The sequence below is a fragment of the Ceratosolen solmsi genome, unplaced genomic scaffold (assembly GCF_000503995.2).
Source record: "Ceratosolen solmsi marchali unplaced genomic scaffold, CerSol_1.0 scaffold8, whole genome shotgun sequence".
Lineage (NCBI taxonomy): Eukaryota > Metazoa > Arthropoda > Insecta > Hymenoptera > Agaonidae > Ceratosolen > Ceratosolen solmsi.
Window position 1 is genome coordinate 2,286,988 of NW_011948439.1, and position 17,129 is coordinate 2,304,116.

The 17,129-nt window shown below is 40.8% G+C and overlaps 3 protein-coding genes across 4 annotated transcripts; 2 read left to right on the forward strand and 1 right to left on the reverse strand.

Annotated features, from left to right (window-relative positions):
* The first annotated feature begins 1,142 nt into the window (after nt 1-1,142).
* Nucleotides 1,143-12,249, forward strand: insc (INSC spindle orientation adaptor protein). 2 transcript variants are annotated; one of them, XM_011503680.1, is made up of 6 exons: nt 1,143-1,439; nt 4,139-4,429; nt 9,114-9,482; nt 9,860-10,070; nt 10,193-10,740; nt 11,451-12,249. In XM_011503680.1, the coding sequence occupies exons 1-6, from the start codon at nt 1,276-1,278 to the stop codon at nt 11,833-11,835; spliced, it is 1,968 nt and encodes a 655-aa protein (XP_011501982.1). In that variant the 5' UTR covers nt 1,143-1,275; the 3' UTR covers nt 11,836-12,249. The 2 variants fall into 2 exon arrangements, with proteins under 2 accessions (XP_011501982.1, XP_011501981.1); XM_011503679.1 differs by having other exon boundaries at nt 1,144-1,439; nt 4,136-4,429.
* A 1,627-nt stretch (nt 12,250-13,876) lies between these two features.
* LOC105365499 (MIT domain-containing protein 1-like) lies at nt 13,877-15,305 on the reverse strand. Its single transcript, XM_011503682.1, has 4 exons — nt 14,967-15,305; nt 14,652-14,890; nt 14,149-14,348; nt 13,877-14,080 (listed from the first exon to the last, which is right to left on the reverse strand). Exons 1-4 carry the CDS (start codon nt 15,085-15,087, stop codon nt 13,918-13,920), a joined length of 723 nt encoding a protein of 240 aa, XP_011501984.1. The 5' UTR covers nt 15,088-15,305; the 3' UTR covers nt 13,877-13,917.
* A 147-nt stretch (nt 15,306-15,452) lies between these two features.
* LOC105365500 (uncharacterized) lies at nt 15,453-17,028 on the forward strand. Its single transcript, XM_011503683.1, has 7 exons — nt 15,453-15,742; nt 15,815-15,878; nt 15,962-16,065; nt 16,125-16,341; nt 16,434-16,597; nt 16,665-16,829; nt 16,915-17,028. The coding sequence occupies exons 1-7, from the start codon at nt 15,564-15,566 to the stop codon at nt 17,003-17,005; spliced, it is 984 nt and encodes a 327-aa protein (XP_011501985.1). The 5' UTR covers nt 15,453-15,563; the 3' UTR covers nt 17,006-17,028.
* Nucleotides 17,029-17,129: the final 101 nt, after the last annotated feature.

Genomic DNA, 17,129 nt, shown 5'->3' on the forward strand with positions numbered 1-17,129 from the left:
CTCTTCCTCGCCGCGGCTTCCGGACGCTATAGCCCGGCTGTAGCCGCGAGTCAACCCCCTCGTCGGGCTCGATTCGACTCGACTCGACTCTCGTAAAATATATTCCTGCCCAGTTTCCCACTACGGCGCGGCGGCTCCAATTACGATCTTTATGACGACTCCGGTAATTTAAATACGACAAGCAGGAGCAGCCCCGATGCTTTTTAAAGATCCCGAAAGTCGTTACGCCCAGAATGCCGTCTCTCCCGTCACACACTTATACTCTCTCTCTCTCTCTCTCTCTCGTTTCATTATGCCGCTGTCCCACCTCGGGCTTACCTGCCCCCACCAGTTCGCGTAGCTCAGCTCTCTTCTTCGTAATCGTAGGGAGTTTGCCTCATCCCCTGTGCCCCCAGAGCCCCGAAAAGCTGGGGGTTGAAAGGGACGGCTAGCCACGATTTTGTCGGTTACACCGGGCTTTTGTTGCGTATGTGGCGCAGACGCGACCGGTTCGCGATTATGCGCGCGCGATTTTCCATTCCGATGCCGTGCATCGCGTCTGCTTTTTCCTTTCTCCTTTAGGCCGCGCACTTTAATCGTCGCTCAGCCTCTTGTAAATAAGAGTGTCGGTGCGTCCTTGCGGTCGCCGACGATTTACCCGCCTCGGTTTCAGCGTCGCCCAATATTATTCGGTTCCGGCAGTCAATTCGGCAACTCAATAATAATAATAACAACAACAACAATAATAATAATCGGAGCAACAGCAAGGGTAATAAAGTTAGCCTTTGGATGCCGGGGGCAGTGTTGGTGCGAGGGAGAGGAGAGGTAAGGCTCGCGTCGTCGACGGAGGAGGAAGCGAAGAGCCGACGGGGCAGCTCGGACGAAAGCGGCCGGAGCTCTGCGGGTGAGGCGACGATCTACTTTCAAGAGGCGGATATCAGTATCTCCAATCATCTCGGTGGCATCGGCTGTAAGCTGCAGGGCTGCTTGTCCTTCTTATCGGCGTGCTGGGCGCTCGGTCGTTGGTCCGCTTACGGCTACGTCGGCTCGAGCTTAATGCCGACCAGGCGGTTCGGCCGAAAAGAAGCGGCTCGCCTCCCCCGCCAGCGACGGATAAGGATCGGGTGGCGCAGATGGGCCGAGGGAGGGGCCGTCGAGGCGCGTCGCAGGAGTCGAGAGGGGCGAGCGAGCGACGGCACGGGAGCGCGAGGCGTCCCCGAGGCCGGGGAGAGTCAGTCGGTCGGTCGCGCGCGCACCGTTCGCACGGAGCTCCCGATCTCCTCGCACCTTGGCGCCATGAGCGGCTTCAAGCGCCATCGCAGCCAGGTTTTCTGGGGACAGATGGAGGCCCGGGACCGAGTCGAGCGCCCGCTCCCCATCCCGACGGAGGAGAACCGTGACGAGGAGTCCGAGCCAAGTGACCCTGAGAACACTACTGTCATCCACGTAGAGGCCAGCAGGTAATGTCAACGCCAATTACAACGACGACGACGACGACAACGTAGACGACGTAACTCCAGCTCTTATTCTGGTCACTCGGTGACATTTCGATGAAATCGGCCGGTCGAAGTGATCGTCCTTGCGAACGATCGCGAGCCTTGGCATGATTGTAGCACGCGAGCCCGTGGGAGATCGCGGATCCCCCCCCCCCCGCCCGTCACCAGGCCCCTGCTCGCGCGTCCTTGTCGCGGTCAGTGAGAATCACGCGTGATTATCGATCGAGCCAAGACCTCGAGCAATTCAACCGGAGATCGAAACGACGATAATGTGTGATAATGTGTGATTCTCATTGTTGAATGTTGGAAGACGGCAGATTCATAATCGACTTCAGCGATCGACTTCAGCGATCGCCGGAAAATCATAATTTTTATCGGTGAAAAGCAATGGAGCGGCGACGACGGCGTCTATCGCCGAGCCCCAAGACGCCAGCTCCAGCTCTACGCGTATTCGTGCCTCCGTTTTTATCCATATCTTAGGTAAACAGTAGGCAGCATAGTTGTTTAATGAAATTTATCAGCCGTCGTGGAAAGACTGTTAAAAAAAAAAAAAAAGAAAAAAAAAGAAAAAGATTAAATTCTTTAGATGTGATTGTTCGGAGTGGCAGCCGAATGAAGAGCAGAGAGTTTTCTCTCTTAGCGCTCGTTTTGAATGATTGTTCCAATGTCAGTGTGGTGGTGATGGTGATGGTAGTCTGTCACAAGCCCAGATTCACATTGTAAATAAATTTGCAGGGAGCGCACAATTTTCATTTTTATGAGATCGTGATAAGTGAACGGAATGAAATTTCTTGGTACTTAAATCGTTACGTTACGTTGGCGATTTGGGGATGGAGAGGGGAGGGTACTGTTTTGCTTGATCTGACTTTTTGTATACTTACCGACAAACAAATGTCTCGTTGTCAACGATCTACGAGCAACCTGTTCTCTTTTAAACGAGTCTTTATTACGCGTTGTGAATCATCGAGTCATCGGGTCTTATCTAACAATTAGGCCATAAAGTCGAGTAATTATTTTGTAAAAATTTTGCGCTTGGACAATTGTAAGGAAAGAAAAGGAACAACACCTGTGAATATACGTGGGGAGCTCGTTTTAGTGACGTAAACTTTTGTCATTGAAAATACAATTTAACTTAATTTTGGGATTAATTATGAGATTCTTTTTGTTTTACTTTTTAGTGGGTTTTTTTTTTTTTTTTTTTTTTTTTTTTTTTTTTTCTTTGAAATGTCGGGCACATAAGACGGATAAATAAATTGCGATAGTGTTATATTACACATGTACTTGCATGTAATTACATTTAGAAAGAATTAATTATAATTCTTGCATGCATTTAATGTATTTGAAATCAGTTTATTGTGAAAGAGTAATTGAATGAATTGTTTAAGATGATCGGATGCAGCTATTCGTGTCTGTATTATATATTATATAATGTTATATGTTTGTTATTTTTATTTTTTTATTTTTTTTCGAAATAAGTGCGGTAAATTCAATACGATCGATATATTTTTAAAATCAGAATATCGTGCAAGTTTGAAGGAAACTATGCCTATGGCAGTGGTTTTTTTTTTTTTTTTTGTTTCATAGTAAAACATAATTTTGAAAAGTCACGATTAAAGTATTCGTATAAACTATGGGAGCGACATTTTCATAATAACTTGAATAGTTTCGGTATAACAAATGCAAATTGCAAACGTGCACTATAAATATTTTTTTTATTAAGATTTATAAAGCTAAATTTTTTGTTGTTTTTTGTTTTTGTTTTTGTTCACTTATTCGTTGGTTGCTAATTCAGCTCGATTAATGAAAAACTAAAGTGACATAACGTTTTACTATTGTTCTGTTACACGTGTCCTATACACACACAACACAATTTGTTTTATTCTCCTTTTATCAGATTGGCTACACACTTACATTGGTACATTTGATTATGCAATGATAGTGAATTCGAGACATTGACATATTTTGCAGAAAAAACGTAGGCCTTTTAAGGAAATATTTGTTTATTTATTTTTTTTTTAATTTTTTTTCTCTTTTGTTTATAAATCGTTGTAAAAGTAATGACCGCGTGTTAACTAGATTAACGATTCCGAATGATGCAAAGTAATCGTCAGTAGCGAAAGATAAACACAAGACAAATTTAGATACTCTTGTCATTTTTTTTTTTTTTTTTTTTTTTTTTTTTTTTTTTTTTTTTTTTTTTTTTTTTTAATTATTCATGCTGTTGTGATTTGTGTCATAGAAATATTATTTATAATGCTTCTGGCAAGCGTCTTGCATCTATTACAAGAAGTTTTGTCGGAAAATCGCTGTGAACGAAAATATCCTTGGCAAAATATCCTATGGTTCTAATTAAAATGAAGTTGAAAAGTAACCATTATAATTAATTATAACGATAGCGTAAAAATGAAAATGAGATAAAGGAGTCGGTCTTCGGTCCGCACCGTGATAGCAAATTTTACATATCCCATTATTGGCCTTTAATGGATAGGATCGAAGGGAGTAAATCCCTTTGGCATCGTATTCTTCCTCCTAAGCATTTATCTCACACTTCGCGCGTAATTACGAGAGGGGATTGTCGCGCCAAAGAGTCTCGTAGTTATGAGCGTTTGCCGGCGACAATCCGAGATGTTCCCAAGCATTGATGGTCGTTGTATTTTCAGTAGCGAGAATCCATCGTGCGAGGCTGCGCTCAAGGAGGAGATCCTCGCCGAACGCTCGTTTAGCCCAGCGAGTCGCGGACAGCGCAGCCAAGACTCGGGCTTCTCGGACTCGGGGAGGTCCGACAGCTCGAGCAACAGCGGACCCCGCAGTCCCAGGCGCAGACGCCGACGTAGGAAGGCCAAAGCCGAGTGCCCGACCCACACCTCCACGCCCAAGCAGGAGCCGCCGGGCCTCGCGAGGACGCAAGCCCAGGAAGTCCTCGTGCCCAGGCAATTGGATTTTAAAGGCCAGCGGTGAGTAGATTGATCATTACCGGGCCAGAAAGCCTCGATCGCGATTCCGATCACGGTTTGTCAGAATTTGAAAAAGAATCGTCGCCTGAGCAATCGGATCTGGGTCGTGGCGCTGTCGTTGATGTGTTACGACTGGCTCTTACGGTTCAACGAGTTCGACGGAATTTCGTTATTTACATTCGGCGACTCGCGATGAAAAATACCCACCTTACGCGCGTTTCGTCGCCTTAATTGCCGTATCGGGTGGCTCGATGCCATCGCCAGATCCATAATATAAACACTAAGGACGTCGTGCCTTGAGACTGGTGCATTCAAAACTTTTCAATGCACACGTAAGTACGTATGGGCATTTTTCGTAAAGCCACGCTCGTGACTGGATTAATCGAACTTTAGCAACCATCGTGGTATTCACGGTGATTCGATGCCCAATGCACTCGATTGTAACCGCTCAACTGTTGTTTGCTGCTGCTGCTGCTGTTGTTGTTGTTGTTGTTGTTTCGTTTTTTATTTTTTAATTGGCAATGACGACAATAGAGTACTGCCGAGTTGAGTTTCAATATATTTTTCACGGGGGTCTCGTGATCTGCATTCTAATGCATTGGTAAGCCCGTGGTAACTGTTTCGAAAATTATTAGAATGGCACGTTCGATGTATAGAGTCGCGCGCATAACATTCCGTCATTATATGGTCTTGTAAGGCTTTCTTTGGAAGCTACTTTTATTTCTGTCTCTTTTGTTTTTGGCGATTTTCTTTACGCTGGCGCACGACGAGTCGCGCGACACATCACGATACCTCACCGATACACGCCGTTGCACTCTAATTCAGACGAATTCCCGACTATTGTATCGAGCCCATCGAAAGGGATTCCCTTACAAACGAAAACACGTCTATCAAGGAGTGTAAAGTTGCAGTGATGTAATAATGAGATGGGCGCGCTTTTCGTGACCAGAGTGAAATGAATGTAAACAATTGGTTGGTTAATAGGCATGGCGCATCGCGTATATGCTCAAAGGATAAATCATTAAAGACAAAAAGAAATCATATTACAAATTGAGAGCCTCGATAATTTTGTGACTCAAACGACAATGAATTTAGTATAGGGACATAGGAAATAACAAAAAGCACGGATTTCATCCGAGTATTTAAGGTCTTGTCACTTTGTCAAATGGTTAAGAAAAAAAGAAAAAAACGAAATAAGGAATAAGATAAAGATAAAGATAAAGATAAAGTGAAATACGAACAAATAGTGGCAGGTAATGTTAGCCGACCGGCGAGCGAAGGAAGTTTAGGATGTATGTATGTATTATGCAAGATAGGCTTATTTGCTCAAGTTATGGCCTTGTGCTCGGTAGATAAAGTCACGTCGTTGACGATCGTTTGCGGTTCTCACTAATTCAGCGCGCGAGTGTCGATTTGCACTCCTTTACGTGCTTGCGCCTAAGTATTGGTGCGCTGTCTCATTGCAGCATTGTTCGGTGCGTTCGATAAAAAGAAAAAAGGCAAAAAAGAGCGAAATGAGAAAGGAATGCTCTCGCGTTACGCATTCGGGCGTGGAATGCACGCGCTATGAAGACTCCGACGGACGTCATAGTCAAGGTTTTTTTTCTCTTTTTTTTTCTCGGTTATTATAGGGGCATTTAATTCATGGGATACGATGTGATTCATATCCGATCGACTACTTTGGTAATAATTCTTATTTTACGATTAGTCGTATACTAGCCTCGATACATCACGTAGATATATAGATAGATAGATAGATAGATAGATAGATAGATAGATAGATAGATAGATAGATAGATAGATAGAGAGAGAGAGAGAGAGAGAGAGAGAGAGAGTAGAGTAGAGTAGAGGAGATATGATAGCTCGGATATATTAAACAAATAACGCGCGTTGTTTTGTGTACTTGAGATGAGCGCACGAGGAAATGGAATCGGAATGATGGATACTTTGAAAGTTGTTGCAACTCCGAGCTAAAGTGTCATTACGGATTATTAGCGATAAAGGAATGATTGATTTTTTTAGGCTTCAACATTAAAGAGATTTTTAATATTTGGAATTGTAGGGGCCGGTAATTTTTTTAATGATGTGACAAGTATCGCACTATCGTCCTCTTCATACAGTAGGCAAATAAGTTAAGCGGGCGAAAACTGTAAAGCACGCGATAGAATCGTAAGGATAAGAATAATTATCGTCGCAGCTGTTCACATAAAAGATATTTTCTAACTTCCTGTGTGTACCGAAAATAATTTCAACGGGCGAGGACTCGTCGATGCAACTTAAAGCTCAGCGAGGTATCGAGGCCTGGAAACGGTATCGTGAAATACAAAAGCATATCAAAAGTATTACGATACATCGTTGTAAAAGTTTGCTTAATCAAATATAATTGATAGATAAATGTTCGGATAAGATCAATAAATAAATAAATCTGACTTTCTGACAGCACCATTTTTATTAAGGATTTTAACTCTTATTTATACTATGTAAATGAAGCACCAGATTTGTTCTTTCTTTAAATCTGATTTCCCATTAATACTCTATTTTCATTCAAAATCACGAGATAATGATCTTAAGGGGCCGATCTTGATCTCGTATTAGTAAAAGGAAAGAAGAAATAAATTATGTCAGAAAGCATAATGGATCGTTATCGAGGGACAGGTTGTAATTCAACATACGCATAATGTTTCGATGGTACAGTGTTACGCTCTGTCATAACAAGAATTAAAAGATGGTGATTCAGTTAAACGGAGATGCTGTTTGATGTACGAGTGCACCAGACAAAACTAATAAATATTTACTATTACAAGAGTTGGATATCTTTCGACTGAATATAATAACAAAATAGTATTATACGTTTTATTACGAATTTAAATAATCAATAAATAAATAAATATATATATATATATATATATATATATATACACACGTACCCCAGTTAATATTATGGACGGAATGAGCAATTTTCAAGGTTTATGCTTTCGTGCAGTCTAAGCAAAAAGTACCGCAATATCGTCGACATTGGCTATCTGCAATAATATACACAGTGACGATAATTGTGCTTACATTTGCGTCGAACAATGCATAAATATGTGTCGAATCGTAATCGAGAAATCGTCAGGTGGAAAAAAATTTCGGTATTAATTTGAAAATAGAAAACAAGTAAGAAGGAATAGAGTCTACGCCCATAACAAGAGTGAAACGTCGCGTCTGTAAAGCGCACACAGGCACACACGTTCGTTCGCTTATACTAGAGGTCGAGGCACACGTGAGTCAATGCAGAGACTCATCGAGGCCCCGTGTGACTCGCGCCACGAATAGAATATCCAAGAGCTTATGCGCCAGCGAATGCTCGAGGAATGTCCGCATAAGCGCAGGTGCTCGCTTCTCCGCGACCTGAGGTCAAAAAATAGATAGAGGAGAGCAAGGCGGGAGGAGGAAAGGATTAGTCACTCGTCGTAGGTCACTCGGGGACAATCGTCACCAAATGATACGGAACTTTCACCCAAGGCGAATCACCCGGGCTATCACTACCACGATATCAGGCCCTCGAATTATCGAATCACGAAGCTTACGACAATTCCTTTACCTCGTCTTCCCCCCCCCCACATCTTCCCCCGCCCATTCCACCATCCCCTTCATCGCCCCCTCGACTCTCCAGTCCAAGCGCGATTAGTTGAACGGGGGAGGGGAATCGAGGCGTTGCCGTCGCCGATCCTCCTCCTTGAGGCATCGCTGCTCGGCCTTTAAGGGCCAAATAATCAAGAGGGATGATAAGAGCGATATAATCGTTGATTGACGAGCGACGATAACAGCAATAGTGCCAAGTGCCAAGTGCCAAGTAGTAGCGCTCTACCTGTGCCGAGCCTAAAATAGTCGAGCTTCCCGCTTATTTGTAACGAAAAGCACACGACCGCGTAACGCGGGTCTTAGCAATTGGTCTCTTTAATGCATCGCCATTCATCAGTAAAAAAAAAAAAATGAGATTAAGCGTCTAGTAAACGAACTCGCGCTCAACACTACCGGTCCTCCATTCAATGTATTAATACGTCGCTCGTGCCCGCGGTAATTAGCTTTATCACCTCGTTGTAGGCTACAAATACCTCGTGTTTGTAATAATCGGTCGTGTGGGTGTGCGTGACGCGCAGACGTGTGATTTGAAAACGAAAGAGCCTCAGCATTAGCACCGGTGAGCCAATAAAATAGCAAAGTCTCACTTTTTGCATGCGCAAGCATTATAAAAAGCCAAGAACCTTGTGGCATTCGCGCAGCAGCGATACTCTCGTTTATAACGCGACGAAACAAAAAGAAAAAAAGAAAAAACGAAAAACAAAAAAAAAACGAAAGAAAAATCGACTTTTCCATTAATCGTCCTCGGGCGACTCAGTCGACCGACGTTTACGAGCTCCGTCAACGGGCCACGACGAGTTTCTTCCCTCGCGATGAGCCTACCGACTTTGCCCGTGAGCCACATCATCGTCGTCATCCCGCTGTCTCGGCAGGTGGCTGCTCGACCCTTAGCTCGCGACGGGAACATCGTCATCTCGAATCCTCGGTACGACAACGCCCTCGAAATATAACGGACTCGCATCGTGAAACGAGGCGCGATCGATTGTCAGACGTTCGAGCGAGGCAGGATGCGCGTGGAAGGGCGAGAGAAAATTTGTGACGAGCCCCCGCTACTGAACAGGGAGCCTGAGGAGGAGTTGGAGGTGGAGTTGGAGTTGGAGGAGGAGGCCATCGAGGACTTCCTGTACACGCAGGAAGAGCCCCCGGGGGAGGAGCGGGAGCCAAGCCCGGAATTGGGACTGGGCAGGTTCGTCCCGGAGCTAGATCCTTGCGCCCCCGTGAACGCTTGGCTCGTAGACATTCGCCTGGACATCGACGAGGAATGCACGTCCACCCTCCAGAGCAAACGATTACCCCGTAGGCGGCGACGCGACGACGACGAGCCCGAGAGCCGCGACCTCCGACTGCTGACCGCCTCGGCTACCACCGCTGCCAAGAAGATCATTGACGTGGCCGATCGATTCGATAAACGTCATCAGCAAGCACTGCGGTAAGTTGTTCTCGACTGATTAACCGATGTTATTTATATGGTAATACTCGCGAGTGGCCGATAATAAATATCGTACCTTCCTCATGCCTATTATAATCTGATAATCCAACTCGTTGGTAATTGCGATCGTTCAATTAACGCGACGAGTCTCGGCGCTTATTAACGTACTTCCAATTATGAAATTTCGAGGATTTTATATTGGGAGATTTTTGTGCCAATTGAAACTGAAAATCGCAATTCCCGTGGAACATCACAACGAACCTTGGTGTCGTGTTTGTTGGGGGGGTGGAAGGAAGGAGGAATGTCGGTTGTAGCGACGAGCTCCTCCTATTCTTCGCCAAGCTAACGCATAATCCATTGAACGTGTCGATATACAGCTCCATCAGCAGCTCCAAGAGTGGCAGATTAGAGAGAGATATGCTGCTAGGGTTCGAGACCGAGGCGGCGGATATTCTCGTAAAGCTCGGGCTCCCGCCGCCCCGTCGTATCGTACCTCAGGACAATTATCGCAACGTCCCCATACAATTGACGAGGTTGAAGAATAAAGTGGACCGGGAGCTGGACAACCGACTCGACTACTACATCGAGGTATGTATGATGAATGAGGGGTGGGGATGCCTGCCTACCCTCTGCCCACTTATTCTTGTTATTCTTGGCTTAGTAAAGCACGTAACGTAATCGTAATTTTCTCTTCTCGCGGAATATAATAGAAGGTGGTGCTCGGACTGGAGGAGGCACCGCGAGAGGATGGCAGCGCCGCGCGGGGTGCCCTAGCCGCGCTGACGGCACTAGGACTCGCGGGTCCCCGGGCCGGTGCTAGCGTCGCACGCTGCTCGGGCATTCGGGCCTTACTGACGAGCCTCGTCTCCGCGGGCCGGTTGTCCTCGCAGCTGCGCTGCGCTACCCTGCGCGCCCTCGCTAGCGTCTCCTGCTGCCTCGAGGCTATCGAGCGATTCGTGGCCGAGGGCGGGCCCGACATCCTCGCTGACGTGCTCGCCGATCCCGGGACCCCCCAGGCCGAGAAGTCCGAGGCTGCGGCTCTCCTCGTCCAGATCACCGCGCCCTGGATGGAGCGCGCGGGTCTGCCTCACATGGAGCCGTTCGCGCGGTCTCTGGTCCCGGCGCTCACCGATCTCGCCGAGGCCACCAACTGCAAGCAGACGCTCCTTCTTGCCGCGGCGGCCATCAACAATCTTTCCCACTCGAGGCGGTGCATCGCCGCCATCGTCGAGTCCGACTCCATCAAGAAACTGCTGAGGTGAGAAACGTATATTATTATCGGAGCGATGCGGTCGACAAATTTTAGCGGCTTTATCAAGTCTGTGTTGTGGCCTTCGCAATTCGCGCGATGTATTCGGTCCAACTCGTCACCGTTTATTGGACGACGAATGAGTCGATCGTCACCCCTAAACCAGAACCAATTGATGTCACAATACTTTTAATAAGCGAAAGATCGCCCTATCATTGTCATACATTATCTTTCTTACTTCCCATGGCATTGATCGTATTTCATTTCAAGTAGTATGAAAAATATAGAAAATTTATTAAGCCTACAGCGTAAGCGATTGTACGAGGATATTTTTTTTTTACCAATAAATAGTAAAAATGTCCAATAGCTTTATAGTTTGGCTCTAGTTGTAAATTAATTGCCTTCCAATGTTTTAACGCTTAAAAACAATGATTAATAATAGCTTACGAGTGTGCACTACAATTGCTATCAACGGTTATGGGCGTATTTTGCAAGTTTCATTTATATCGACGAGTGCGGTAATCGAATGTAATGCGTCATGTTGCGCGCGGACGTACGGGCGTCTTAAAGGTATGAAGAACCGATTAATTAGTTGGACGTGCGGTATGGAAGTAAGGGAGAGGTAATTTATTCGTTAAATTGGCCGATGATCTATCGAGCCATCGCGGTAGGCCCAGGGTTGAATTAACCTAAGACATTTTTTAACAAAAACATTGCAGGTGCGTTAAGAAATCGAACGGCGGGAGTGTGTGGCTGATGGAGCAGGTCGCGGCCCTGGTGGGGTGCGTCGCTCGGGTACCACAAGCTCGCGCGCACCTCGTCGAGAGCCGCGCTTCCGTGGCACTGGTCTGTTTTCTGCGGATGCAGCCCCCGGGTCTCGAGGACGAATACAGGCGACTCGAGGCGACCGCCAGGGAGGCCCTCACGCGGCTCTGCGTTGATCGTGAGATCGCCAAGCAGGTCGTCGCCGTAGGCGGCTCGGACTGCCTACCGATTACGGAGAGTAGGACTGAAAACTCGACGACCAAGTCCCTCAGGGCGGCGAGAAGACTCGCTGCCGAGCAGATCGACATCGCCCGAGTATCGGACTACAGTCCGAGATGAGCGAGCGACTCCGCTCGTCCTTGCGTTCACCGACCGGCTGTCGCCAATCGCCGAGGGCTTTTGTAATTATCATCGCGGGCCGGACGCGAGGGACGAGCGACCGAAATGTTATAGGCGATGACGGTGCGCGAGCACTTACGGTGATCTCAGCCTAAATTTCAAGTTCCGCTGATCAGGTCGAGTGCCGAGCGTCACCTTGTGTACCGCTGCATTCATCGCCTTTAATCGAATAAAAATTTCATTTTCGCGTTAATGTTCTTTCGTAATTTATATTTATCGATATTGGTTGCTTGCTCGCTTCGTGAGAATCAGTGACAATCAGAATCATGGAATACTATTTATTTGTTAATGTTGTTGATTGTAACGTGACAGTCGAGTGGATTAAGATCCATGCGAGATGTGACATGTTAGTTTTTCACGTTAAAGTACGAATGAACTGATAAAATAAATAAACAGATAAAATAAATAAAAAAAATAAAAAAAAATATAAAATAATATAAATCACCGAAATAGAAAAACCAGAAACATCAATTTTAAAAGTAATTTATCGATATCGATTAATTAGAATTCATATTTATTTAAGCGTTGTTCGATGACGGATTAATACTTAAGATGTTACTTTCACGCTAAAAATTTATTACTGTGAATGCAATCAAGATAGCGAGATTTATATATATATATATATATATATATATATATATATATATATATATATATGTTTTGTTTAAAATATATATATAATATAAAGTACATATGTAATAATATTAGAGAAAATAAAATAAATTAATTTTTATACATATTAATATATATATATAAGAGAGAGAGAGAGAGAGAGAGAGAGAGAGAAAAGAAACAGCGAGTGTATATAAAATGTTTCTTGTTATAAAAATAATTTCTAGTCTTCGGTATTCATATAATCTATAAACATCTCTACCATTTTTATCAAATAAAGAAGCAAAAATCTTTAAAATACTTGCAAAACTTAGGACGGATATTTAACACTGATATACAATCATTGGAAAATTTAAATAATTTTCACAATTATTGCTCTATATCGTATTTATACCTATTATACATATAAACGAATGTATATTTTATATTGTTAATGTAATTTGAAACTTTGAAATTGATAAAGGTAATCATAAGAAATAAAATATCAAAACAATTTATAAAAAAAGTACAATTATTATTATTATTTAATTAATAATTAGTATTATGATTAATATTAAATTAATTTGCTTCTTACATTTTAAAATTGTCGTCATTAATTATTATTACAATTGCCATAAAATCTGATAAATTTATGCATCCACATAGATGTCTATTGCTGTTATCATGAAAATACCATAGATAAACAGGTAATTTTTATCATACACCTACCGACTAGTACATAATATTTTTATACTATATTGTAAAATAGATAATATATATATATATATATATATATATATATATATATATATATATATAAAATAAAAATTCTATCGTAATAAATATTTCCATTCAATATTCCAACTCCTAGAATATATTATTTATACTTTTTAATTTTGCATTATATGCTTAAGGAAGATTACAATAAGATTGACAGTACACAGCAAAATCAAAGACTGGAATTAAAATTTTTACGTTTATCCAAATAAACAATTAATAAGTAAAAATCGTCATACAAGTATGTAGCAAGTTATGAACAAACTGTATGTGCCTTATCAAATAACTATTATTTTCACTTAAACTTAATAATACTTATTTACGTCAAAGCTGCCATACATAAGTTCACAAATTCAGTACAAAAACGAAATTGTCTAGTTAAGTGTTTTATATACAATAACAATATTTAAATATCAACGTGAAAGTTTTTTACACAGATTTTGTAACAATACAGATAGAACCTATGCTTCCAAGTAATTTCAACTGCCACAGGCTTAACTTTACAATATACATTTGAATTTGATAATTTTAGTTTTTAATTGTAGAGTCACTATATTGAAAATCTACTTTGAAAAACATTTTTATAATAATACTCTATAAGCTTACAATTTTTTAAAAAAGCTCTATACATCAATTAATTATTGATTTCTTAGCTTATTTCTTATTATCTTCGATCTGACTCTGATGAAAAATGTCAACTTTCGTCTCAAGGCAAGGTCTTAATTCAAGATCAAAGTATCCAAGTACAAACTTTGAAAATGGTGGTTTAAAATAATCCAAACCACGTCCAATTTTTATAATCCATCCGTTATTAAGGCTAAAATAAATCGCAGATGCTTTTATTCAAAAATAATTTTAATCAATTCATGGTAATTTGTAACTTACCTAATTTGTCGATCGTGCAGTGTCTCTGAAAATTGTACGTCTAAAGTTACAAGGTGATCGGCTAAACTCGTTTTCAATTGTTCTAACCATTCTAACTGCTCGCTTTTCTTGTTTTTCTCACTTGTAGTGGTCAATGATATTTTAGATAGCGACTGACATTTTTGTACAGCCAATTCACAAAATCTTAGAAAATTTTGACACTAAAAATTAAAAATACATTATACATAGTACAAATATAATATGTAAATATTTATCCAAGCAACTATTTTTTACCGAAATATTCAACATTTTATATATTTTTAAGGAAATTCTATTATTAAATTAATATATTAGCATATTTTGTAGTTATAAATGAATCTTTATGCGTTATACAGTATATTTATTTATTGGATAACGTGACCGATTAAATGATCAAATAATTAATGTCAATGACAATAAAAATATCAATGAATAATAAGAGTTGCCATATAACAGTGCGATATTATTTATGTTCTACTCTGAACCTGATGATATGTTCTAATATACGGCTCTTCTACACAAATTTGTGTCACTCTCCCATCTAAAAAACGTCCAAATACAGAACTGTATCCGTAACCAGTCGCATTACTTTCAATTTTTATATGCTCCCTATATTTGCCGGATAATTTTTTTTTTTCAATTAATGCTTTTACTCTTTCAGCTCTCTCCATATACTCTTTAGCGTTATTTTGAAAAGACACTTTTCTAACTGGATCCTTCAATTCTGTGTGTAAAGAAAGATAATTTTCTACTTAACAATAAGATCTTTAAAATAAAATTTATACAATTTGCACACACACCTTTTATGGCATCGATAAGCATTTGTAAACCTTCTTGATATAATACCAATGCCATTGTATACTGTTCTTTTTTTTCTTTGTCAATGGCACGCTGTATAATTGATTCTGCTACGCTTTCCATAATTAATATTCAACCCCTTCCTTCGATAATAATAATTTTAAAGGTTTAATATTATTTCGAGCTTAATACAATATTTACAAAACACTTGCTCCCGTATATTGGCTCTTCAATGAAATCGAAGCGTTTTATCGCACTCCGACATTCTAGTTAACCGTGCACTAACAACGTATATTTTTAAAGTTAGCTAATGAATATAACCTAAAATTTTCTTTGTATACAAACACTCGCTACAAGTTCATGATTTATTATTTATTGTTAATTAATATCATATATTGCTTGATAATAATGATTCTACGAAGTTAATTATGATTTAGTGCCGCGGGTAATGTGAGAGCGAACGATGAGCGATGTTAAAATGTTGTGACAAGTATAAATAAATGTCAATGAATTTATAAAAATGTGAATCGACAATATAATTATACGTGCTGCCTTGGCATATGGGAGTCGAATGTTTGTGTGAGTGAAAATTAGGAAAAATGAAATCAAGCAAAAGCTCTACTACTGGTGGATTATGGGGTGAACTTCCAGTGAGAGAGACTCATAAGCAAGAAGTTATTACCCCGGACATTATAGAAAATATTTGGAGACAAGTTGTGGATGAATCTAACAATTCTGATTGCGATTACCAAATGCACAGACAATCAGAATACATACAGTACATATCTTATCCAATAGTTATTTATTAATGGCATTGAAAAAATAATGCATATTTTCTATTCGTTTACAGAATGCCTCTGGGAAATCTGCAGGTTTTAAATACTGTGAATTTACGTCAACAATTGAGAGCGATGGTAATTGTATATTTAGATGTTTAGATTTAATTTTTCAGTCAATAATCATATATTATTACAATTACTATATTCGCCACTCTTAGGAGGATGGAACTATCTTAAGAAACATAACTGTAATCGAAGATGAAGCTCAGGAAGAGCTATCCAAAAATTCGTATAGCTTTACATTGCCTAACAAGCCAAACAGGTAAAACTATTTTATTTTATTTTTCATCTTACGTTACTAATTGAGATAATTGTCTTTAGGAAGAAATTTAAAAATCATGTCAACATCTCTCACTTGAAGCCAGCTACCGTTCAAGGATTATTAAAGCACGCCGTTGTCATTCTTTTGGCTCATATTGGATACGACAAAGCATCGGATTACGCCATCGCCACCCTTACAGATGTCGCGGATCATTTTTTAAAGCGGATGGGTCTTTTATTGAAAGTGGCGTCGGAAGAAAGAAATTACGGTTTCCCGGTGGGTTATAATTGTATAAGCTAAGCAAATCAAGTAATACAATTGACTATAACGTTTGACTAATAGATAGATTTTGTTTTACATTTGTATAGGATGCCCTTGAAAAAGTTCTTGTCGAGGCTAACGTAGGAGGAATCTTAGGATTACATAATTATTATCAAGAGTATATTCTCAAACATGAGAAAAATGTGAAGCAAAGAGTAGAAATAAAAATGGATCAACAGAGGCAGCTCGAATTAAATATTTGCAATGCAAAGTAAACCATATCTGTAATCTGTAATGGGGGTACTATCGTTGTTAATCGTCTTATTGTTTATTTACAGAATGGAGCTGGACGAAGCTACCAGTAATCTTCAATTTGACGAACTTGGGGAATTTGGCAATGTATATAGAGAAGTACCGACGCTTCAATTGCTCGACCCAGAAATGGGTTTTCCACCAAGTTTAGATGCTGGATTTCAAATGCTACACAGTCTTGAACAAGACGAGTAAGACATAGAATAAGAATTTTCCTATTCGATCAAATTAACGACCGATGGTTTACCATTGTCTCATTGTAATCACTTTTTTCAGATTGAACAGCTTAGAAGTGGAGGAAGAGGAGGTAAATGTGAGCGACTCGCCGAGTACAACGCATCAAAGATCAGATTTTATGAAGAAATAGAAAGACTGGATTATGTATTAATTAATACTTATATTGTGTATAATAAAAGAATCTTAGTTAATAAATTGAGAACATTTTAGATAAATTTTTATTGAGAAGTAAACAAACAAAAAAAAAAAAAAAA

Excerpts from the sequence above, each read along its gene's own strand:
- insc (XM_011503679.1), top strand. The coding sequence starts at position 1,276 with ATGAGCGGCTTCAAGCGCCATCGCAGCCAGGTTTTCTGGGGACAGATG. Across the intron at positions 1,440-4,135 it reads ATCCACGTAGAGGCCAGCAG|TAGCGAGAATCCATCGTGCG; the intron begins GTAATGTCAACG and ends TTGTATTTTCAG. Across the intron at positions 10,071-10,192 it reads GACTCGACTACTACATCGAG|AAGGTGGTGCTCGGACTGGA; the intron begins GTATGTATGATG and ends GGAATATAATAG.
- LOC105365499 (XM_011503682.1), bottom strand. The coding sequence starts at position 15,087 with ATGGAAAGCGTAGCAGAATCAATTATACAGCGTGCCATTGACAAAGAA. Across the intron at positions 14,891-14,966 it reads GCTTATCGATGCCATAAAAG|AATTGAAGGATCCAGTTAGA; the intron begins GTGTGTGTGCAA and ends CTTTACACACAG. Across the intron at positions 14,349-14,651 it reads ATATTAGAACATATCATCAG|TGTCAAAATTTTCTAAGATT; the intron begins GTTCAGAGTAGA and ends TTTAATTTTTAG.
- LOC105365500 (XM_011503683.1), top strand. The coding sequence starts at position 15,564 with ATGAAATCAAGCAAAAGCTCTACTACTGGTGGATTATGGGGTGAACTT. Across the intron at positions 16,342-16,433 it reads AAAGAAATTACGGTTTCCCG|GATGCCCTTGAAAAAGTTCT; the intron begins GTGGGTTATAAT and ends ACATTTGTATAG. Across the intron at positions 16,598-16,664 it reads TTAAATATTTGCAATGCAAA|AATGGAGCTGGACGAAGCTA; the intron begins GTAAACCATATC and ends GTTTATTTACAG.